Source organism: Molossus molossus, unplaced genomic scaffold (assembly GCF_014108415.1).
Source record: "Molossus molossus isolate mMolMol1 unplaced genomic scaffold, mMolMol1.p scaffold_m16_p_12, whole genome shotgun sequence".
NCBI classification, from domain to species: domain Eukaryota; kingdom Metazoa; phylum Chordata; class Mammalia; order Chiroptera; family Molossidae; genus Molossus; species Molossus molossus.
In genome coordinates, this window is record NW_023425347.1 from 85,805,860 (window position 1) to 85,829,174 (window position 23,315).

At 47.1% G+C, this 23,315-nt stretch overlaps 1 protein-coding gene across 1 annotated transcript in view; it reads left to right on the forward strand.

Annotated features, from left to right (window-relative positions):
- The window catches only part of WASF2 (WASP family member 2), a 78,893-nt gene extending 63,446 nt beyond the window's left edge, over nucleotides 1-15,447 (forward strand). Inside the window, exons 3-9 of the mRNA XM_036257293.1 lie at nucleotides 3,311-3,445; nucleotides 3,963-4,116; nucleotides 6,831-6,948; nucleotides 8,398-8,528; nucleotides 11,393-11,542; nucleotides 13,492-14,006; nucleotides 14,907-15,447. Of these exons, the coding sequence (XP_036113186.1) occupies nucleotides 3,311-3,445; nucleotides 3,963-4,116; nucleotides 6,831-6,948; nucleotides 8,398-8,528; nucleotides 11,393-11,542; nucleotides 13,492-14,006; nucleotides 14,907-15,064 (1,361 nt within the window). The 3' untranslated portion in view covers nucleotides 15,065-15,447. The remainder of the gene's footprint in view (nucleotides 1-3,310; nucleotides 3,446-3,962; nucleotides 4,117-6,830; nucleotides 6,949-8,397; nucleotides 8,529-11,392; nucleotides 11,543-13,491; nucleotides 14,007-14,906) is intronic.
- The last annotated feature ends 7,868 nt before the right edge of the window (nucleotides 15,448-23,315 follow it).

Consider the following 23,315-nt stretch of genomic DNA (forward strand, 5'->3'; position numbering starts at 1 on the left):
AAGCACTTTTGACCACCCAGGAGAGCGGAACCCCCACTTGGGTCATTAAGAAATCATGCTATGATGTTGAGTTTTCTAACCAAGCGTAGTGGGGTCATGTCTTGGGGGGGGGGGGGCATGTTTCAAGATTCCCACTCACTTCAACAAGAGTAGCTTCACATTTTGAAAAAACAGTTTTACCTGTTCAAATTCCACCTAATATTTCGTTTGAAGAGTTCTGTTGCCAAGGGGGAAAAAAAATATGATGACTGGTTCTGGAATCTTTTGCAAAATGTGATATCCATTATAAATGTCCCAATGTGACAGAGGGTCTTTCTTGGTAATCTGAATGAATGAAATTTAACTCTGAACAAGGCACTCTGGTTTTCTCCAATAGTTGGAGTAATTTTTGGTACTTAAAGAATAAGGACTATCAAGTTACTGACTGGAATTACATTTCAAACTTTCTCTAAGCATAGGATATTTAGATAGCCACACTCTTTTTTTTTTTAATCCTCACCTGAGGACATTTTTGCATTTATCTTCAGATAGAGCGGGAGGAAAAGAGGGAGGAAGAGAGAGAGAGAAACATCGACATGAGAGAGACACATCGAGTGGTTGCCACCCACACAACCCCAACCAGGGCTGGTGACAAACTGCAACCAAGGTACGTGCCCTTAGTGGGAACCGAACCCGGGATGCTCTGGTCTGCGGGCCGACGCTCTAACCACTGAGCAAAACCGGCCAGGGCAGATATCCACACTTTTTTTTTTAATCCTCACCTGAGGACATTTTTTCATTTTTTGTTCAGATAGAGTGGGAGGGAGAGAGAGGAAGAGAAAGAGAGAGAGAAACATTGACGTGAAAGGGACACATTGAGTGGCTGCCACCTGCATGACCCAACCAGGGCCGGGGACAAACTGCAACCGAGGTACGTGCCCTTAGCAGGAACCGAACCGCAGGCTGACGCTCTAACCGCTGAGCCAAACTGGCCAGAGCTGATATCTACACTCTTAAAAGTCATCTGATATGGTTGAGTAATATAAGGAAGAATCTCATCGTAACAACTTATATTTTTAGCTCATTTAATCCTATGGCAACTCAATGAGGTAGATATAGTGATCCCTGTTTTACAGATGAGGAAACTGAAGCTGGGAGATTGTGATTTGCTGAAGAGTACGCAGGTGTAGCCCTGGCTGGTTTGGCTTAGCGGTTGGAGCATTAGCCTGCGGACCAGAGAGTCCCAGGTTCAGTTCCCACTAGAGGCACGTACCAAAAAAAAAAAAAAAGAGTGCACAGGTGTAAATAGAAAATACTGAGACTTAAATCCATATTTTCTGGTTTGAAGTCCACTGCTTCTTCCATGTGTCATCTTACAGTTCTAAGTATGCCTAGGGCCTGACGTGATATGGCAGTGGGGAAGCCTTCACATCTCACTTTCTCTTCAGAAAGCATTCTCAATGCTACCATTTTTATATGTTGGGTTTCTTTGTAAGATTTATATCTTGAAAACCATTGTGCCACAGTAAGCCACTACTCCCACTATCACTGCTCCCTTCGCTGAGGAGCAGGAAGTGCTGGATGCTCCCTTGGTGACCTAAAAGTAAGTTAATTTGGGGTTTTCTTTTCCTCCAGAACAGCTGGATGGACAACATATATTTTGGAGCCTGGTTTATTTTCCACACATAATGTTGCATGTTTCTCTGCTTTAGCCTTATACTCACAAGTTTCTGTTACCTGGGTGAGCATGGTACAGTATGGTTTTTATGGGAACTTAGCCATGTATGGACTGTGATCAAATGGGATCCTCCACCTGCAGAATAGAAGTGCAGCTCGTTAGCCAATTTGAGTCCTTTGAGCGCAGGAGCTTCCCATTACTGTTTATATCACAAAACTGTTCAGTATGCAGAGACTTGCTCCTTTCCTTGATTAGAAACTCCTTGTTGACTAAATTTACCAGCAATCCAAAATATGCCATTGATTAGTCTTCTCCTTACTCTCCAGGTTACACAGGGAAGGTAAACTGCAGTTTACCCTGAAGGTGCAGTTTTGGCCTTTTGGACTAAGTTTTTTCCCCTCATGTGTGGACTAAGCATAAGTGAAGTTTAGAAACTAAAATCAGAGCCCACTTAGAATCGTTCTCAAAGAAATTATCTTTTGGTTGAGCACCGTCACTTATGCCTGCCTTCACCATGCAAGTAAGAAACTCAGGTGGTATATTTGTTTGTATGCACCACTTTTCATTCCTAGCAAGAATTTGCTTTGTGGTTCACTTGAAATGACAATATGAAGGTAGCGTCAAATTGCTGTTATGTTTCTTTGGCTGCAAATTCTCCTTACATTCCAGGGTTGAAAGTACAGAAATCTGTGGAACTCTTTTTTTAAAAAAAACAAGGCATTGTGGAAAGAGACCACTGATATGTTGTGTTTTTCAGGGAGGGCTTGAAAGTTCCAGCTTTTCACTTTCCCCCCCAAGATATAGATTTAACATTTTATAAAATAGAGCAAAGACTTTCAAAGTTGTAGGTTATAAAACATAAAATAAATTTTTCAGCCCAGCTGGTGTGGCTCGGTGGATTGAACATTGTCCCATGGACTGAGAGGTCCCGGTTCGATTCCCATTCAGGGCACATGCCCAGGTTGTGGGCTCAATCCCTGGTGGGGGGCTTGCAAAGGGCAGCTGATCAATGTATCTCTCTCACATTGATGTTTCTGTCTCTCTCCCTTCCTCTCTAAAAAATCAGTAAAAACATATTTTAAAAAAAAAGCTTTTTACTCCTTAGAATAAGTTGTAAGTCTCTGCTGTGAGTTGCTGATAAGTGCAAGGCTCTTCGAAGATACCACTACTCATCATAGTTGTTCAATATACTTTTGAGGCTCCACTGAGGATGTAATGTCTTATTTTTCATGTTAAATGTAGACACCTAGAAGGTCCTTCTAACTTCCAGTATGTTTTCCAGAACCATTTGCAACGTTTTTTTTTTTACAGAGTAGCAAGGGGCAAAGGGTTGTAGGCAAATGTGTAGACATATTGTCTGCCCTTCCAGGATTAATTTGTTTGTATTATACCTTTCGATTTTATTCAGACCACTTTGAGTTTCATGATTGTTTAGAGGTTGCCAAGAAGACTCAGTTATAGAACATATGCAGAGTGCCTTAGCTGTGGAGGATATGTCTCTGTCTCCAAGATAAGCATCTACATATAACCCAAACTATCTTGCGGGGAAGGGAGGGGTGTTTGGGAGGTGGGGAATATGATCTTTAGTAGCCATTTTTTCTAACCATTTTGTCATTTTTATGCACTAATGACTTGGTTTCTTTGTTCTTTCAGGTAAATATGCAGAGGACATTTTTGGAGAGCTCTTTACTCAGGCAAATACCTTTGCCTTTCGGGTAAGCTCCCTTGCTGAGAGGGTTGACCGCCTACAAGTTAAAGTCACTCAGCTGGATCCCAAGGAAGAAGAAGGTAAGGAAGCTGAGCTCAGCATTTGCAGGCTCTGCTGAGCAGTTTCTTCGAATTTTTTTCCTGATTTATAAAAAAAATGTGAAGGGAGAAATTACAGAGACCTATGGAGTTCTGCTTTGAAATGACACAAGCCTGGGTGGTGTAGAGAAACCTTTTTAGCTTTACCACACTCCCACACACTCCTTCTCTCCCATTCCCCAATTCCCCCTTTCTCAACTTCCCCCTCCCCCAATCTTATTTTGCTACCATAAAAGTACTTGGAAGATTCATTCCTCCTCAGGAGAGGCCTGCTAGATCTGGCCACATAGTAAACCTTTGTGTTGCCTCATTTTGTTCAGTCGTGAAATGGCTGGGCTGCTGACAGCCTTGTGGGGCTTCCCCAGAGTGGGGAAAAAAACCTGGCTGCAGACAGCCACAGCCAAGAAATGTAGCGGCTGAGGCCTCTCTGACTGGTGTGACTCAGTGTTTGCTCAAATAGCCTGTCGTCCATTTTCTAATGCCTTCCAACTTCTCTCAGTGTCACTACAAGGAATCAACTCCCGAAAGGCCTTCAGAAGCTCTACCATTCAAGATCAGAAGCTTTTTGACAGAAACTCTCTCCCTGTACCTGTCTTGGAAACATACAACACCTGTGATACTCCTCCACCTCTCAACAATCTTACCCCTTACAGGTAACCTGGCTAGATCCTCCTTTTTTTGGCCTGTGGTTAACAATATTGGATTGTCTTTTTATTTAAAGATATTGTTTACATCAGAGAATTGTATCTAAAAGCTTACTATCTACCCCATAGTTGCTTGTGGCAGCAGAAGCTAACATTTATTACATAAACAGTTGTCACTTATTATTGTTTGGTTTCTGAAGTTCATAGTAAATGTAATATAGAATGAAAGTTTGCTATAGTTTTGCATGCCACAGAGTTTAGTTTGGTATAGCCAGATCCATCTTGGATTCCATCCACGGAATTTAGTTATTATAGAACCAAAAGGACTGTGTTACAAGGCAGCCCTGTAGCATGCATCCCAGGAGCAACATTCTAGCAAGGCTCCCACTTACTCGGAAACCACTAGATTACCAGATGTTTGGGCGTGTTAGTGGGGCCAGCCTTGTGGACTGGCTGCTCTGGGCCCTGAGGGCTTTTCCAAAGTTAAGGGAGTAACTGGCATCCTTCCAAATGAGTATTGTTCACTTTTTGAACATCCTTTCCACATTCCCCTTGGAAAGGACCTACACTGCTGTGGCTGGACTTTTTTAAAAAAGAAGGTAGCCTTGCATTGGCCAGTTTGGCTCAGCGATTAGAGCGTCGGCCTGCAGTCCAGAGAAACCCGGATTCGGTTCCCACTAAGGGCATGTACCTCGGTTGCAGTTTGTCCCCGGCCCTGGTTGGGTCGTGCGGGTGGCAGCCACTTGATGTGTCCCTTTCACATCGATGTTTCTCTCTCTCTCTCCCTCCCACTCTATATGAATAAAAAATGGAAAACTGTCCTCGGGTGAGGATAAAAAAAATAAAAAATAAATAAAAAGAAGGTAGCCTTGTAGACCCCTTCAAGTCCTTCCCCTCTAATGGTCTGGTAGTGTTATCATCCTGCAAATAACCACTGAACCGGGACAGAAAACGAATATTTATCTTGCTTGCATCCATAAATATCTTTGGAACAGGTAAAAAGTAATTACAGATAGCTAGAGGCAGATATCTTCTGTGAGACACGGGTATACTGCAAAGTAGAATGTGTGCGGGGAAATTCAAGGACACCCGCCTGATCCAGGGAGCTTGAAAGAGAAGCCTGGTAGCTTCTTACACAGATACAGAAAAAGTACCTAGCATCTATTCTACATTATTATTGTGTGAAATTATGTTTGTCCCTTGGCTTTCAAAGGGGCTGGCTATCATAGTAGGACAGAGATTTCACTCTGCAGCCTCTATCATTTACTTGGATTTGGGCAGAGGAGTTGTGGGGCAGAAGGGAGTACACACCTGATAATATCAAAGGGAGTATGATATAGGGTGTGGTAGGACAGGATAAACAAACGATATAAAACAAGTTTATTTTTTAGGTAATGGTATTTTCCTTTTTAACATTCTCCTTTCAGTTATCTGAATTTGACCTAGCAGAAATGAGTGGATGTGTAACTAACTCAACAAGATTTTTTTTTTTATCCTCACCCGAGGACATTTTTTCATTTTTTTGTTCAGATAGAGTGGGAGGGAGAGAGAGGAAGAGAGAGAGAGAGAAACATCGACATGAAAAGGACACATCGAGTGGCTGCCACCCGCACAACCAACCAGGGCCAGGGACAAACTGCAACCGAGGTACATGCCCTTAGCGGGAACCAAACCCGGGTCTCTGGGCTGCAGGCGACGCTCTAACCACTGAGCAAAACCAGCCGGGGCTCAACAAGATTTAATATAAAAATCATTAGTGTTTGATTTGGAAATGTTTTCTGCATGTTGTGATAGGATTGGAAGCCAGGGCATAGAATTGCCTTTCCACTCCTTTTCAGTTCAGAATAGTGTTAAAATAAATGTCCACTCCTAAGCACATACTTTCTGGAAAATGAGAGCGAGTTATCCAAAGTGTAGGATTCCAACCAGGATTGCTGAGCCTGGCAGATAATTCTTACCTGTTTTTTTGTTGTTGTTGTTTGTTTGGGGTTTTTTTGATAACTCTTACCTTAACCCTCAGTAACTCTATTCCATCACAGCCACTAAGAGATGGTAATTAAATTTTGCGGTCATAAAACATCTGGCCATCTGTTCTCAATGAAGCCCCCTTGTGGTTGGGGATCTGGAGGGGTACTGGGCAGATGCTGAGCTATTCTAGAAGGGAGCAAGAAGGTGGAGTGCTGTGGTTATCTGTTTTCACAGAGGAATACCAGCTGCACACATTTATGCACTGATGTGTATATATGTATGCATACGTACACATGTGAATGTACACATGTGAACCTACACATGTGTGCACAGGTTTCAGGTGGGTGAGGGGCCCCTAATGCTTCCTAGAGATCCAGGGGAATTGGTGTGGCAAGAGGAAACCAGTGGCAGAAATCCCCTCTGATGTCAGGATGTCCTCAGGGAGATGTCTGTGGCTATGCAGATCATTAGAAATAACTGGGATCCCTGCTGCTGTAGCCCATTCTTTGCCCTGACTATGCAAATTCCTCTACCAGGAATTGAACGGAAGGCTAAGGTTTTTTAAAAGCCAGATAAATAACGAGGTAGCATTCAAGGGGCATTGGAACGCTGATATGGGAGAGGAAGTATGCAATCAATTTGAATGACTTGATTCCTGAGTGTAAAAACTGCTAACTGGTAAGTATTTGGAATATTGGATTTGGTTAGGAGCTCATCTATCTACTGACAGCTACCTGTCTTCATTTCTATCCTAGGGATGATGGGAAAGAGGCACTCAAATTCTACACAGACCCTTCGTACTTCTTTGATCTTTGGAAGGAGAAGATGCTGCAGGACACCAAGGATATCATGAAAGAGAAGAGAAAGCATAGGGTGAGGGGAAAGGGGCCTCTGTTCTACACATCAGTAGGCACGATTGTGGAGGGGGGATAAAAAGGAAGCCAGTCTTATGTGAAGTAATCATTCTGAGAGGCTGCTTGGCTTGGATGCCAGGTGAAACTCTTAAAAAAATGTGTCCACTACAAGCACAACCAAGATGAAAGTATAAATCACACCAAAAATGTGTTTGTTCCCCCTAGCGCTATTAACAATTGAGTATATTCAGGCTGAGTTTTAGAAATTGACTTTTCTATTCACCATTTATTTCTCTTGCAATTTGCACCTGACTCTGCTGGACACTCAAACTAGGCTAGTCCCTTCCCTGCCAGTTTTGCAGCTCATTTCTCAGCGATCAGCACAAGGCTCTATAGTGTTTGATTTGTACCAGGAGCAGTTTAACACCTTCACTACTGGGGGCAGGGGAGCATAGGCCTAGTTTTGGGAGATACTCCTCTCCCCTTGGACTCCTAGTGATGTGGGTAAGCATATATGACCTACCAGTTGCAATTTCACAATCCCATTAGCATGGCTGCCAGGAGGCCTAAGAGAGTGCCAGGGGCTAGTGCAGCTGCACATGCTGAAGAAACCTCATTGGTGGTTTTGTTTTGTTTTAACTATTTCCTTATTTATTTTTTTTATCCTCACCCAAGGACATTATTGCATTTATCTTCAGATAGAGTGGGAGGGAGAGAGGGAGGAAGAGAGAGAGAGAAACATCGATGTAAGAGAGACACATCGAGTGGTCACCATCCACATCCACACGACCCCAACCAGGGTCAGGGACAAACTGCAACTGAGGTACACGCCCTTACCAGGAACTGAACTCGGACCTCCCTGGTCCGCGGGCCAGCGCTCAAACTGCTGAGCCAAACTGGCCAGGGAGGGGGGATTTTTTTTAAATCCTCATCCAAGGATTTTTTTTTTTTTTCTATTTATCTTCAGTTAGAGTGGGAGGGAAGGGGGGGAGGGAGAGAGGAGAAAGAGCAACACCAATGTGAGAGAGATACATTGACTGGCTGCCTCCTGTATAACCCTGACCAGGGCCGGGGACGAACCATAACTGAGTCACGTGCCCTTGACTGGAATCAAACCCATAACTCATTGGTCTGCGGGCTCACGTTTTGACCGCTGAGCCAAACTGGCCAGGACAGAAAAAATTTTTTCAATATGTTTTTATTAACTATTTAGAGAGAGAGGAAGGGAGAGAGAGATAGAAACATTGATGTGGGAGAGAAACATCGATCAGCTGCCTCCTGCACACCCCCTACTGGGGATCAAGCCCACAACCCAGGCATATGCCCTGACCAGGAATTGAACGGGGACCTCTCAGTCTGTGGGACGATGCTCAATCCACTGAGCCACACCCGCCAGGTATAGATGGAATTTTAGAGAAGAACTTTGGAAAGTGTTTTACAAAGGATTTTCTGTTTCTTTTCATTACAGAAAGAAAAGAAAGATAATCCAAATCGAGGGAATATAAACCCACGTAAAATCAAGACACGTAAGGAAGAGTGGGAAAAAATGAAGATGGGACAAGAATTTGTGGAATCCAAAGAAAAGCTAGGGCCTTCTGGGTAGGTGATGCTTTTGTACTATTGGTAGCATTCTTTAAAGGGACTGGGGACATCAGTCTGACAGCTTTAGTGTGACACCTTTCATACCCCCGGAAGTCTGGCTGTATGGCTTAGATCGATACCACTGTTAATCCATTACTTTAACGTGCATCCATCTGGTGATTAAAATTAGCTAAATAAATCGAGACTCAGCAGTTTGAATGAAGTGACCAAAGTTGCCTGGAAAAGAAAGCCCATGGCTTCTAGTGCCCTCACTGTGCCAGACACTGGCATGTCTAAGGGCCTCAAAGGAAAGACTGGAAAGGGAAGAATAGTGGTCTTGGGGGCCATTTGCCTCCAGAGCATTGATTTGAAGGTAGTGCCTAAGAGCTGGGCCTTTCATAAGAGTAGGGAGGGCCAGGCAGAGAATCACCAAAGCAACTTTTCAGTCGGCCTTTGTCAGTCTCAGGAGAGAGGCTGGCCAAGGGATTGAAAGCAGACCTCAGAGACAGTGTGGGAAAGGTCGCTCAGCCAGTATTGAGGCTATATATCTCCATGGAGAAATAGTAGATGTCAGTTTGACCCCATTTCCCAATACCAAATCACACTAGAGGTCTAAAAGGGGGGAAAATTGTCTTAAAGTTTGATTTGATAATTATCCTAGTGTCCATCCTGTGTGACATTCAAAGGCAAGTTACCACGACTGCTTGGTATGAATGTTGCCCTGGTTTTTCTCCTAAATACATTGCATCCTGACTGTCAGAGAACTATGCCAGCCCATGCCAGGTGTCTAGGAATGATAAAAGGAAAGAGTTGAATTGTTCTTGCTTTTAGAAATAACTCTACCATGAAATTCTTGAATTTTAAAAATCTTGACACTTCTGACACTTGTTCTTCCTGGATTAAGAGATTTGTTCTAATGAGTGATGAAGATGGTGAGAGGAAAAATGAACCTTTCTCTCTACAGGGAAATCAGCCCTGAGGGTCCTCCATTACCTTCACCTCCCAGTAAAAGAGCCATTTTAGTCTGTGTTGTCCCATTCTGTTCAGACAGGCCCTTGTCATAGATTCAGCAACTCTTAAGGCCGGAAGCTTCCATGTTCAGAATATGCCAACTATTTTGTGGGGTTGGGGTCTTTTGGGGTTTTTGTTTTTGTTTTGTTAAATGGGGTTGGTGAAAATAAAGACTTAGCCTCCCGTTTCCCTATTGTCCAATATAGAATTGGGCTTCATGGCTGGTCTACCTGGACATGCTTGTTGGCGAACCTGTGAAAAGATGTGTTAAGCCTGTAGGGCTCCAGGCCTTGGGGATTTTCCACATCAGAGCATCGTTTGATTCAGTTTCCTCCAACTCTGTTCTCCCTGGGGTCTATTTTAGATGCATTCTTTAGAACCCAACAATGGTGGCAGGGTAGGGGGCCATGACAGGCCACATTTTGCTAGCTGCTGCTTGGAGTATTTTGTACTTGTTTGGAGGTTTGTTGTTGTTCACCAGCCAGGGCTCACCCAAGGCCCAGTGCTCTGAGGGGCAGCTTTTTATGAGGCAAGCCATAGCACCCTACTTTAATTGGCAGCTCATTTTGTTATTGATAAGAGTCCTGGCGGAGAGACCACATCTAACAAGCACATAGTACCTTGGATTTGTCCTCAGCTTGGTTTTGCAGTCAAATACCTCCTTGGCCTTTGAGCACTCCAGAGGCTTGCTGGCCTTAAAACCAGGCTGTGTGCCAGTCACATGTTTACAGCCAGCTCACTAGCCTTGGGGCTTGGCTTTGCCCTTTGCCACAGACAGACTTTGGGATTTGGGTATAGGCTTCTAACATTTTGGGGAAAAACTTAAAAGAATTGCTGGGTTTGACAAGGCCAACACTGAGAAAGGAACAGCATGGTTTTGATAATCGGTGAATCCCATTCCTACAATCTATTTGAGAGATGGTAACGATAGAATATTTAGTCCTAAAATAAAATTTCAGTATGACAGAAACTATATGGGGAATATACTTATTTTATTTCTCCTAATAACCTTTGTATCAAATGCATTTTTGTGGGTTTTTTTTTTTTTTTTTTTTTTAAAGAAAACGAGACAATCACTCAGACTTTTTAGAAAAAAAAATCTTTTTTTTTTAAATCCTCACCCAGGGATATTTTTGCATTGATTTTTTTTAGATAGAGTAGAAGTGGGGGAAAGAAAGAAAGAGAGACAGACATCAATGTGAGAGAGACCATTGATTGATTGCCTTCTGCACGACCTTGACCGGGGTTGGGGATTGAACCTGCAACCCAGCTCTGTGCCTCTGACAGGGAATTGAACCTGTGACACTTCGGTCCATGAGCCGATCCTCCAACCACTGAGCCAAATTCGCCAGGGTTTAGACTTTTTTTTTTTTTTTTAATCCTCGCCCGAGGACATTTTTCCATTTTTTGTTCAGATAGAGCGGGAGGGAGAGAGAGGAAGAGAGGGAGAGAGAGAAACATCGACGTGAAGGGACACATCGAGTGGCTGCCACCCGCACGACCAACCAGGGCCGGGGACAAACTGCAACCGAAGTACGTGCCCTTAGCGGGAACTGAACCCGGGTCTCTCCGGACCGCAGGCCGACGCTCCAACCGCTGAGCCAAACTGGCCAGGGCGAGACATTTTTTTAAATTGATTTTTTAGAGAGGAAGGGAGAGAGAGAAACATCGATGTGAGAGCTGAGTGTGGATTAGCTGCCTCCTACACACCCACTACCGGGGATTGAATGCACAATCTGGCATATGTCCTGACCGGGAATCAAACCAGCAACCTTTTGGTGCATGGGACAACACACAACCAACTGATCCACACCAGCCAGGGTTCACTCAGAGTTTTTAAATGACAGTTTTTGCATTACGTTCCTTGTCAGGTATCCACCCTCAGTGTACCAAAATGGCAGCATTGGCTCTCTTGAAAATATGGATGCAAGCAACTGCCCACCACCACCACAGTCGGACTCCACTTCTCTGCCTTCTTCCTTCTCTGAGGAGAGCTTACCACCGCCACCAGCAGAATTCAGGTAAATGGTGGTACCTTTTCCATCTACTCTGGGAGATTAAAAACTCAAGAACAAAATAAGAGTTCCAAATGTAGGCCAGGACCACTAAAATAACTTCAGGCAAATCTGTCTAGGTAATAGAAATAATTAACATTTATCAAATGTTTGTAAGGGGCCAGGCATTATACCAAACAGTATATATGTTACTAAATCCCCACAAGACTCCTCTTGAGATAGGTACCCATTTTCAGATGAGTGAATGGCAAGGCACAGAGAGCTCAGTAAACTTACTTTAGGTCACTGAGCCAGTTAGAGGCAGAGTCCAACACGATTGGAAAGCAAGTCAGTCTGAGTCCAGAGCCTTTGTCCTTTTTTTTTTTCCTTTATTGATTTTAGAGAGAGAGGAAGGGAGATGGAGATAGAAACATCGATCAGAGAGAACATCAGTTGGCCGCCTCCTGCATGCCCCCCACTGGGGGGATTTGGCCCACAACCTGGGCATGTGCCCTGACCAGGAATCAAACCGGCAACCTCTTGGTGCATGGGTCGATGCTCAACCACTGAGCCACACCGGCTTGGCAGAGACTGTGTTCTTTACTATTAGCAATACCTGAAAAGACAGAAGTCACCAAACTTATCTCTTATATTTTACTTAGCTTTAACTCAGCATGAATTGAAGTGGTATAATTTACCGTCCATAAAATATTTATGACACCTTGTTCAGTTATCAAGGAACCTAGCAGACAGTCACCTTTTTCTTCTATTGCTTCTGGTTCGTTTCACTGTTGGATAGAATCTCCAGAAAGAATGAAACAAAGGGAAAAGAGAGATGAAACTTAGAATCTGTTCGTTTTGGTATTTGTCAGTGTCCCTGGCAGAGGTATACTGGGGAAGTTAGCAAGTAATGGCTGACAAGGGCTCTGAGGAGTTTTCAGATTTGTTTCCTCAGTTACTTTTCCCTTTCTGGTGTCTGATACACTCTTCTCCTTGGACAAGAGATTGGATATGTTGAGGACCCCTCAGATGGAAACCTAAAGCAATGCCCTAAGCATCACCCCTTCCCCCGCAGCCCCATTCTTCTTGGTTCTTGAAACCATTAATCCCAAATCTCCTTCTGCCTCCCAAATCACTTCCTGCCAGTTGTCCTGTCAGATGCAGCTAAGGATTAAAGGTTTGTGGAAAATTGCAAGATGGATGCTTTTCTAAGAAGTAACTGTTAGTGCAGGGCAGATACAAAGGTAGAAAAAGGAGCCCTCACTGAGCCTCGCACATGGCCTGAGACCTTGCAGCCAAGCATACCTGACCCTGGAGAGGTGTGCCTTAATCCTCTCTCAACCTGGGTCAAGTCTGTGGCACATTCATTTCCTGTCTCTGCTGACCCTCAAACCCTCCATTCTTTCTCAAGTTTTTACACATGATCACTGAAAATGCCATTGCCTAATCTGTACCCCACTCAGGTTTGGTCAGCTTGGCTTGGGTTTCCTGCCCTCACAAGATCGAGTGAATGTTAATAGCCTGAGGAACAGAGGGTGGGTGGGTGGTGTTTGAATTTTTATTCCAGTTTTTTCTTGCATGCCTTTGTAGTCCTGGCTCCACGATTAAACTGACCATTCCTTTTGGAGGAGGGTTCAGGAGAGTGCCTTTCCTTGGAGAGCTGAAAGGTTTGAGGGGAACCTAGGAGGTGATCTTGCCCAACCCTTACCTGATATAGGAATCTCAAGTCTACTTCTTTCAGGTAGTTTTTCTCAATTTCTACTTAGACTCCTCTGCTGATGGGAAGCTCATTACCTTACAAGGCTGCCCATTTCATTGTTGGTCTGTTCTGACCATTTCCAGATTTTTCTTATTATTTGAACCAAAATGAAATGATATAGTTAACCAAAATGAATCTAGGCTATTAGAGTAGCTTAACTGTAGGTGGATATTTGCATCCTGAAAGTGATGGTGAGTCTTTTTCTTTGTCCTTTTAGCTACCCAGCAGACAACCAAAGAGCATCTGGCTTAGCTGGACCCAAAAGATCCAGTGTGGTCAGCCCAAGCCATCCACCACCAGCTCCTCCTCTGGGTTTTCTACCGGGCCTCAAATCCACCTGTGCTCCACCCTCTGCCCCTCCGCCTCCACCTCCAATGATAAACGTCCCTCCGCCACCACCACCTGGAGGATTTGGATCCCCAGTGACCCCACCACCACCTTCACCGCCTTCTTTCCCACCTCACCCTGATTTTGCTGCCCCTCCGCCTCCTCCCCCACCACCGGCAGCTGACTACCCAACTCTGCCACCACTTCCCTTATCCCAACCAACAGGAGGAGCACCTCCCCCTCCCCCTCCTCCCCCTCCTCCTGGGCCACCTCCTCTCCTATACAGTGGTGCAGATGGCCAACCTGCTGCACCACCACCACCACTTTCTGATACACCAAAGTCCAAGTCGTCCTTGCCTCCCGTGAGCGATGCCCGCAGCGACTTACTTTCAGCCATCCGTCAAGGTAAATCCCAGTGGTGGGTCCGGAACCATGAAGCATTGTCTTTCTATAGCTGGGATGACTGATTGGAGGGTAGATGAGGGGTTCTGTGCCCTTCCCAGGGAGTAGCTCTTATTACATGGAGATTGGGACCTTAGGTCTAGGATCGGCCTGAAGAAAGACTTCACCCTAAAATATGGGGAATTTAGATTTCTTTCCACCCTACTTTAATGCAAAGAATTCTTAACCAGGGATTTTTTAACTCCTTGAAAATTTGTGCTTTGTGTGTATTTGCTTCCATTTTGTGCCCCAGGGAAAAACAAGAATCACTGTCCTAGAAGGTACTTTGTCATCTGAACTCAGTCACTTCTTGTCCTTCGCTTATTTGCCTTTCATATTCTTCCTCCCTACTCTTTCCCTCTTTCTCACCTATTTCCTTCTCCCCCTTTTCTCCTCGTTCCTCTTTTGTCACCTTTTCTCCCCTCCTTCCTCTCCTCCCTCATCATCTCACCGTCATTGAGCATTCATTCTTTTTGTCAGGCCAGGTCTGATACCAAGGGGCTACAATGGTTTCTTCTGTGCAGGATCCCCAAGAAACTAAAGGGTTGTATAGAGGAGAAGCCTAGGGCAGCTGAGCTCTGTGGTAGTCAATGAATTGGGCAGACTGTATGTACTAGATGGAGTGTGGTGGCCAGTCCAGAAGTACTGTCCTCACCAGCCTGAGAGCTGGAAATGGGGAAGAATGGCAGGCTTCCTCTCAGACGTACCTATAGCACCAGGGCCACCATTTCATAAACCTCATCTTTATTTTTTTCTTGCTTCCTCCTTTTCCAAAGGAACCTTCTTTTTCGCTGTCCTTTCCCATATTCTACCAGCCAGTGGCCATTCCCCCTTCCTCACACCCTTCCGTCTCTCTCCCACCAGGCTTTCAGCTGCGCAGGGTTGAGGAGCAGCAGGAACAGGAGAAGCGGGATGTCGTGGGCAACGATGTGGCCACCATCTTGTCACGTCGCATTGCTGTTGAGTACAGCGACTCAGAAGATGACTCCTCTGAGTTTGATGAGGACGACTGGTCGGATTAATTCTTTCTGCCTGCTGCCCACCTCTTTTCTTTCTGTCTGCCTTTTTTTTTATGCCTACCCCAACAGTCCCATGGGGGAAAAGGGGGAGGAAAAATAATAATTTCAAGGGGCCAAAGCCTTCCCTGAAGCTACCAAAGATACATCCAAGTGCTTCCTCCAAATCAGCATGTATTTCCCACCTCCCACAGCCAGGCCCCATGGGGCCCCTGAGGGTCAGTAGCGGAGATACTTCCTCTTCCCTTCAAGTGACTGTTGCATATTGAAGACAGGGGAAAACCCCAAAGCTGATCCATTTGAGTGGGTTTAAATTGGAGTTAGTGCCTTTCCCTAGGAGCCATTTTCCACTGTGGTCTTCTCCCAAAATCTTTGCCCTCAGCTACTTTGAATAATGCCAGCCACCTTGTGGTCCTGGAGCCTGCATGGACACAATCGGCCCTTTCCCATGCACTGAGAGGTCAGAGCAGCTGCGTGCCCCAGCAACCAGACTGCTGCACCCTTGTGCCTGATCAGCAGGGTGAGACTGTCTTTTGCTAAGCTGTTTCTGTATCTGGATCCCCTTTATTCCAGGAGCCATCAAGCCCCTAAAGAAGATCTCAACCCCTGTGCCCATAAATGATGGCTTTATGAAGACTGAGGTATTTGCCTCCTTCCCAGGCTCCCTCTCCTGAGTGTGGTGTTCAGGTGTCCTTTAAATGCCCCTCCCTCTCCACCAGGTACATCTGGGCACCATAGCCCAGTTCTAACCTCTAATTCCCATGATCAAATTAGCCTCGACACACAGAGATCTGGGCTTCTGCTGGATGTCAGGAGCCAAGCATAGAGACTTGGAGCTGCAGGCCTGGAAGAATGGTGGAACTCCTTGGCTCCTGCCCTCTTAATGATGCTGAAGTCTAGAGTTGGGAAGTGACTTGCTCAAGGATCACAGTTGAATTGTGACAGGGCTAGAGCCCAGGGTTTCTGATTCCAAGTCACCTGTGCTTTCTGGGACCAAATAGTGGGCACCTGCTGGAGCCTGGGCAGAGCAGTCTTGGCTTTGTGCTGCTTCAGACCTCACCATAGGTGGGGGTCCTAGCAGGAGGGCCCAGAACCTGTGCTGGGCTTGTCAGTGCTGCTCAGACCCTTATAGCCTCTCGTAATTCTTGGCTTCCCCTTTGCTGTCACCAGCCAACCAACCACATGGCCTTGGAAGCTGCCCTTTTGGGGGACTAGAGGTAGTGAGAGAAGGAAGGGGGTGGGCAGCTTTGACAGGTGCTGTTTTCAATTCCTCTTCAACTCCTCCCCCTTTTATTTCCCCAATTTAAGCATAGGTTCTGCCAACTGTAGAAACTTCAGTCCCTCAGGCTGGCAGCCGTCGCAGGTAGCTGCCTGGGGGGCCTGGCAGCTGTGAGGAGGGCTGAAAAGCAGACTCTGGGTCTTGTTTCCAGCTCCCCTCCTCACTACACACAGTGATGTTCCCTCCCTTCTTCCTTCTTTTTCCCAGAGCTAATACACAGGTGCTATTATTCAGAAAAAAACTGGTCAGCTTTGGCCAGCAGTGAGGTTTCTTCTCTTCTGCCCTGACTATTGTGTATAGCCTCTTATGCTGAAACCGGCTTCTCCTGGCTTCTCCTGCTTTCAGAGCTCTGAAACAAAGAGAAACAGGATCTGTCTCTACCCCGCACAGCAAATGGTTGTAGTAATTGCCAAAGCCCTCATAAACCCCTCCGGCTTGAGGAGAGTGTGTAATCATGGGTACCGCCACTGTGCCCGGCTGAATGCTCCCCCTCTGCTTCTCTTCCTTGAACCAGGGCCTGTAGGGCCAGCATGCCCTCCTGCTGGGCCGGCTCCAGAGTGCCCTTCTCCCTCTCCCCGGTCAGGATTCTGGCACAGGGCCGGCACCTGGCTCTAGTGCTGAGCGTACCAGGCTGTATGGCCCCTGCCCTGCTTCCCACCTTGCACTTTGGAAGCATTCTTCAGAACCCTAAAATGGCCGTTGAAGGTGCCCCCGGCTGCAGCTCAGGAGTGGCTGGAGAAGCAGGCAGAGAGCAGTGGTTCTCCCAAATAGGAGTCCTGGGGCCTGGCCAGGGTTTGGGTCTAATGGCTTTTACTAAATTACCCCCATCCCCCTCCTTTCTGAAAAAAGGGGAGCCAATGTCACTTGCTAACATTCTGCTCTGACCTTGAAGGGGGCGGTGTTGGCTTGGCTTCTGGAATGGACAGTCCACTGTGACTGGTCTGGGGGCAGGAGGAGGTGGGGGGGCACTGCCTGCGGAAGGTAGGATTAGATCATTAGCTCAGTGACCTCCTAGGGTTTCGATGTGCTGTGTTCTCATCCTACAGCTGGTTTGGTAATGATCTGCAAGTCCCGGAGAGCAACAGCACAGCTCTGCCTGACGTTCTCATTAAAATCTATGCAGCCAAGCTCGGCACTTTGTAGCAGCCGGCCCAGCGAAGCCTCCTCCGCTGGGGGTGGGGGTGGGGGGTGGGCTGGGACCTAGTCAGCTGCGCTCTCCTTATGCATTGGTATACCCCCCAAAATACTTCTTTAAACCCAGAACCATTTAAGATGATAAAGGACCCTGTGCAGGTAATCATGTGTCTTTGGAATCCTGTAATTGTAGAATGCAAAGTTTAGTGATTTATTTAAACTGGGCTGAGGCTGGTAACCATATGGAACAATGGCCTGTAAGGACTCTTAAGCGCTGAAGTCAAGGAACCACCTCCCTTCCTGGTCTCCTCAGCCCAGGGGACCTGCCCCCATTCCTGTGGCCCAGGGGCCCAGCTTCCAACCGGCAGGCAGTGTCAGAAGTGATTGGTGGTTTTGCCCAGGTTGTGAGATGACTACATTCCAAAGGAGCAGCCTCAGGGAGGGGGCAGGCTCTTGATCCCTTGAAAGCTCAGCAGCGGACCCAAGCTTCAGCTTGCCTCCAGAAGCTCGAGCGCCCTCAGAAACGACCCTGGCCAATGTCACCGCAGAGCTGAGGCGGTGTTGTCAGGGCTAATGTGAAATCTCTTCCCGTGGCGCCGATCCTCCGGCTCTGCAGCGCCAGCTTGGACAGATTGAGGTCTCTGTGGCTTTGGTGACCCTGCTTAAGCATTCCCACCGTGTCCCAGCTCTGCTCTCCTTGTGCCTCCCACTGCAGCCCCCCTCGCCTGACTTCAGAGCCTGGGGATGGGGCAGTGCCCCAAGGCCAGGGGCTTTTGCTCAGGAGACATGTCAGACTTCCTAGGGGCATCAGACTGTGAGCTGTACTGGAGTCCAGCTGACCTGGGGACCAGGTGTTGCCCAGAGACGTGCCTGGTTCTGTGCCTCAGTGAGTGCTAGGGAACAATGTTATTGTATTAACTTTATTCAGTTAACTCACTTGAGAAACTAACCAATTTTTACTTGCTGTCTAGAATGATGTACATGTAGGAAAGTGACCGTAATGCTCCCAAAGTGCCTTCTTTTCTCTGGTGTAAACATTTATAAGGACCTATTCCAGTGGATTCTTGGGTGTGTTTGCCATATCGAGATTTTAGGGAGTGAGCACATATGTAGTGGAGATACAGTCTGAAAATGGGTCCCTTTTCCCCAAGGACGGGAAAGGACCTTCAGTTAATCTGAGCAGTGGGGTTAAGCCAAACCCCTAAGTGACCCTTTTCCCTTTGCCCTACTACTCTCAGGTCCTTAGAAGGATGTCCAGTTTTTTAAAGCCCTGTGGCTCCAAGCCTGGTTTCATTTGCTTCCCTGCCAGGTTCATGTGTGTACCACATTAGCTCCCCCAGTGACCTGAAGATTCCATGTAACTGTATACACGTGAATACATAAATGCCAATGTTTTAAATAATTTGATAAAATCTTTGTAGCCACTCAGCCATCTCTGGTGTGTATGTGTGTTTTTAACGGGAGAAGTTGTTAGAAGGGGGCAACATTGAGAGTCACAGGTGGTGGCCAGAGCTCTGGAGGGAGGTCCAGCGTGGGTGGGCTCAGAGAGCAGCAGGCCTCTGGGTGTGAATGGTGCAGCCTGTTCAGGAGGTGGGGATGAAGGCCGGAAACCATTTGGATTTAGGAGGAAGCCCAAATTAGGGGACCTAGATCTCCAAGCCCCTTTTAGCTGGCTGAGGGGAGTGTGCTGGGACCAGGAGAGATGAGCTGCTGGTAACTCCTTGCATCAGGCAGGAGAGGAGCACAGGCTGAATGCTGATGCTGCCTCCCAACATCTGGCCGGCATCTTGTCTGCTTCTCAGACCCAAGCAACTTACCTTAAATAGAACGATTTACAATGGAATCCGATAAAAGGTTTAGGCTGCTGCAGCCCCTCTCTCAGGCAAGGGGGCTGGGTTTACATTCTGACCCAAAAAATGACCTACCCAGGAAGCAACGGTTGTGGTTGTTCCGAGCACAGCTGCTGCGGGTAACTGTCCCTGGGGATAATTTACGAACAGAGACCCAGTTCCGGGCCCAGCAGAGCAGAGGGGCAGGAGCAGTGTAGGTGACTGCTGGTCATGCCTGCTGTTCAGAGAGAATCACCCACTGGCATCCTGGGAAAAGGGACAGAAATTTCTAATTGTCAGCAACCGCTTCTTCAGCCACTCAGCTCATCACTGAAGGTGGGGGTGCAGGGGGAGGGGGTCGCAGGAGCTGGCTAGCCCCTGTGGAGCCCCTTGCTCCACCCCCCTGCTTAGGCCTGTGTTTAGTCAGCACTTGGCTTCCCAAGGCTGGTGACTGACAGGCAGCCAGACGCCTGCCCTGGGAGAAGACAAAATGGTGGTGTTGGGAGCTGCCCTTGCTGGGGAATTGGAGGGAAGGAATGTGGTTCTGGGAAGCGGGAGGCCCAAGCTTAAATTCCGGCTTCTCAACTTGGAGCTGTGACCCTATGCAAGCCACTTCACCTCTTGGGCTAATCCTGAGAAGAATTAGCATTTACGGAGTGCCTACTACTTGCCCCAAACTGCATACATTTTATCTCAACCTTATAAGGCAAGTGTCCTCCATATTACACATGAGAAAAACAGGTTCAAAGAGGTAAAGGGAGTTTGCCTACCACACAGCTGGCCAGGAACAGAGCAACAGTTCGAATATGGTCTCTGGCCAGAGCTGGTGCTCTGTTCACCGTGCAACTTAAACAACTTTCAGAATTCTCCATCTACAATCATGGTCTTTAGTGTCATAAGGGGCATGTTAAAGGTTTTCCCTTCTTGTCTACCCACTTCCCGGAGCCTAATTTTACAAGTAATGCTTAATTTTGCTTTTACTTTGAAGTCAAGTGAGCTGAACTGAGGGCCCAGCTATTGCAGACCTTCAGAGTTGGAAGTACCTGTACCATAAATTTTCCCTAGGTATCAGATGGGGCTTCCCACAGACTCACCCTACTTAGTACATGCACACACACCTGTTCAGGTGCACGTCAGTGGCCACACTTGAGAACCAGAACACAAGAACACAGATCCGCACAGTTATAGGAATACATATGATCCCAGGCAAACCTCACACAGAGTGCTTGGGAGCCACCCCTCCCTTCCCACTGCCAGTTCCTCGCTGCCCCCTCCTGGCCGCCCAGTAGCCAGGGCAATCTGGCTCGATTTCCTGTAAATTCTAGGGGTGGTTGTCAGCTAGTTCACTCCTAGATCATGAGGCTGAGAGCATTTTCAGGTTATCACCATGGACTGCTCCTCAGCCCCAGGAGGTGAGAGTGTCTAGAGGGGTTTCTGAAGCTGGAGGACAAAAAAAGCCTTTCACACCCAAAGAAATCACGTGGTAGAATTGTGGCAGGAGTCCTGCATGGCACTCTCCCATCTCAGCAGTCAGTACCTCCACCCTTAGCTCAGCAACTGTGCACACATGCTCACACTCTCAGATGACTTACTGAGGTAAAAAGTCGGGTCTTTTGGCTCCCGCCTGACTGCTCCCTCTCTGGGCTTCACCTATTCAGTGAGGAGTTGACTACGATGTAGACAGGCCCTTCTACTCTGGCATCTCACCATCTTGGGAACTAACACTTCCCCCAGATGCACGTGCCTGTGTAAAGCACATCCATAGACATGACCCCATGGTCACCTCAGGCCAGTCCTGAGAGGATTTCCAACACAAAACTTTATTCTTGTTTCACGGTTGAGGAAATGAGGCACAGAGATGCACAGCAACTTGCCCAAAGTCACACAGCGAGTTGGCATCAGGCATGGAAATAAAGACTCTTCTTTCCAGTGCCCCAGGCTGCCTCCAAGAGAATAGAATACCCTGTGGTCTTGGTCTCAGTGCCAAGGAGACAGGAACTACAGAGGCTGAAGGCTGAAGGGAACTCAGGAGGTCCAGGCTTAGGCAACAACATGGAAGTAGGAAAAGGCAATTTAGAACCTGGGTGGGTTCCACCATTCCTACCCCCACCAGTAGACTGCACCAACCGTAAGCTTCCATTTCCTCTGCAGAGCCAGAGGCAGGCCACAGGGGTTTCTCCCTGTGCTGCGGTCACCTGGTAGCTTCTTCACTCAAATATTACATGCATGTGAGTAGGGTGCATGTGTGCCTGGACTCCACAGTGTGCACTCACACATGTAGGTGTATGGTCATGCATGCCGACAGGTATACTTAGAACATTCATAGGCATGTGTAACATGTATGTGTTTGCAAGCCTGTACATTTGTGCGTTTAGGCAAAATGTGTGTGTTTAAGCTTATTGATTTGAGAGAGAGAGGGTGGGGGCGGGGAACATTGAATTGTTATTCTGCTTATTTATGCATTCATTGCTTGATTCTTGTATGTGCCCTGACTGGGCATTGAACCCACAACCTTGGTGTAGTAGTATTATGCTCTAACCAACTGAGCTACCTGGCCAAGGCTCGAAGTATGTTTTGACAAACATATACAAGTATTCTTGAGATATCTGGCAGATGTACTTATGTACAGGTAAGATTTTGCTTGCATGCCTACTGGGTTTGTTCATGAGTGTACTTGGGTATGTGCAAATGTTCAAATTCATTTGTGTGAAGAAGTGAGTGGGGCATGCCCATGTACACAACTGGTGAGAGTGTAAATGTACATGAAGGGGTGGCTTCATGGGACTGTATACATGTGGATTGGAGGAGAGCCCTCCCAAGAACATTCGATGTCAGTATTGCCCCATCCCTGGTATAGAGGGTGTCCTGCCTGGCTCCAGCCAGGCACTGGGCTTACAGCACCCTCACCCTGCCCCTGCATTCTATTCCCCAGACCCATCCTGCTTAGCCAATTTGCAGCCTTGCGCTCCCAGCTCCCGAGAAGGCCTGCAGCAAAGTCAAGGGGCTGGTGGCCAATTAGTGAGGGGGTTAATCAGGGATCTGGGGACCCCCGAGGGGCGGGAAGCCAGAAGGCAGGCATTGGGGTTGGCAGGAGCTGGAGCTGCCTGTCATGAGGCTGGGGGAGGGGAGAGGCAAGGAGGGGAGGCTGAACCAGCTCATCTCAATAGTGCTAGAAACCAAGGGTCTGCCTGTAAATTCTTGATTGCTGAGCATTGACAACAGTGGGGAGCCTGTGCGACTGTGCACTCTGTGTGCAAAAGGGCATGTACAGGCCTTCAGGTCATTAAATGTGGTCCTGTATGCAAATGTGTGTACATGACTATGGATACTATCTGTATACACATGTGCAGTTTTGTGTCTATATATGTGAATATGCAATTATGTCCAGACCTGTGTGCACACATGTATGCAAGGATAAGTTTATGTGTGTATACACATGTGTGCAAGGGCAAGTGTGTGTTCCTGCATGCAACAATGTGCACATGAAATTGACATAGTCTGTACACATGTGTGCAATGATATATCTGTGTACAAATGTGTGTACCAGTGTGCAGATACATCTGATTATACATGCATGTTTGGGTGAGTATGCATGTGTGTGTTCTCTGAACAATCAGGGGTCTAGACTCCCACATGTGTGCCTGTGTGTGCTCAAGTGCATGTGCCTGTGTACACACAGGTCTCAGCATGTAGGAAGCTGGGCTATGCAGGGCCGGAGGGCTCCAGGCTCCAAGAGAGAGTCTGACAGATAGACTTGCCGCAGCCCCTGGCCCCGGGAGCCTGTTTTCCAGCCTGCAGAAGCTGTGAGCCCGTGAACTCATCTTATATTAATAGCTGCTGTATCTTCACTTATTGCAGGGAGAAGCGGTCATGGCCCCAGCAGGGGCTTAGCATTTGGGCTGCCCCACTTCCCCACACAAAACATGGGGGAAAAGGGAGAAATGGGCCCCACCTCCTGCCCAGAGCCTATTCCAGCGAAAGGCAGAAGGCTCTGGGCCCCAGCCCTTGCCTCCCC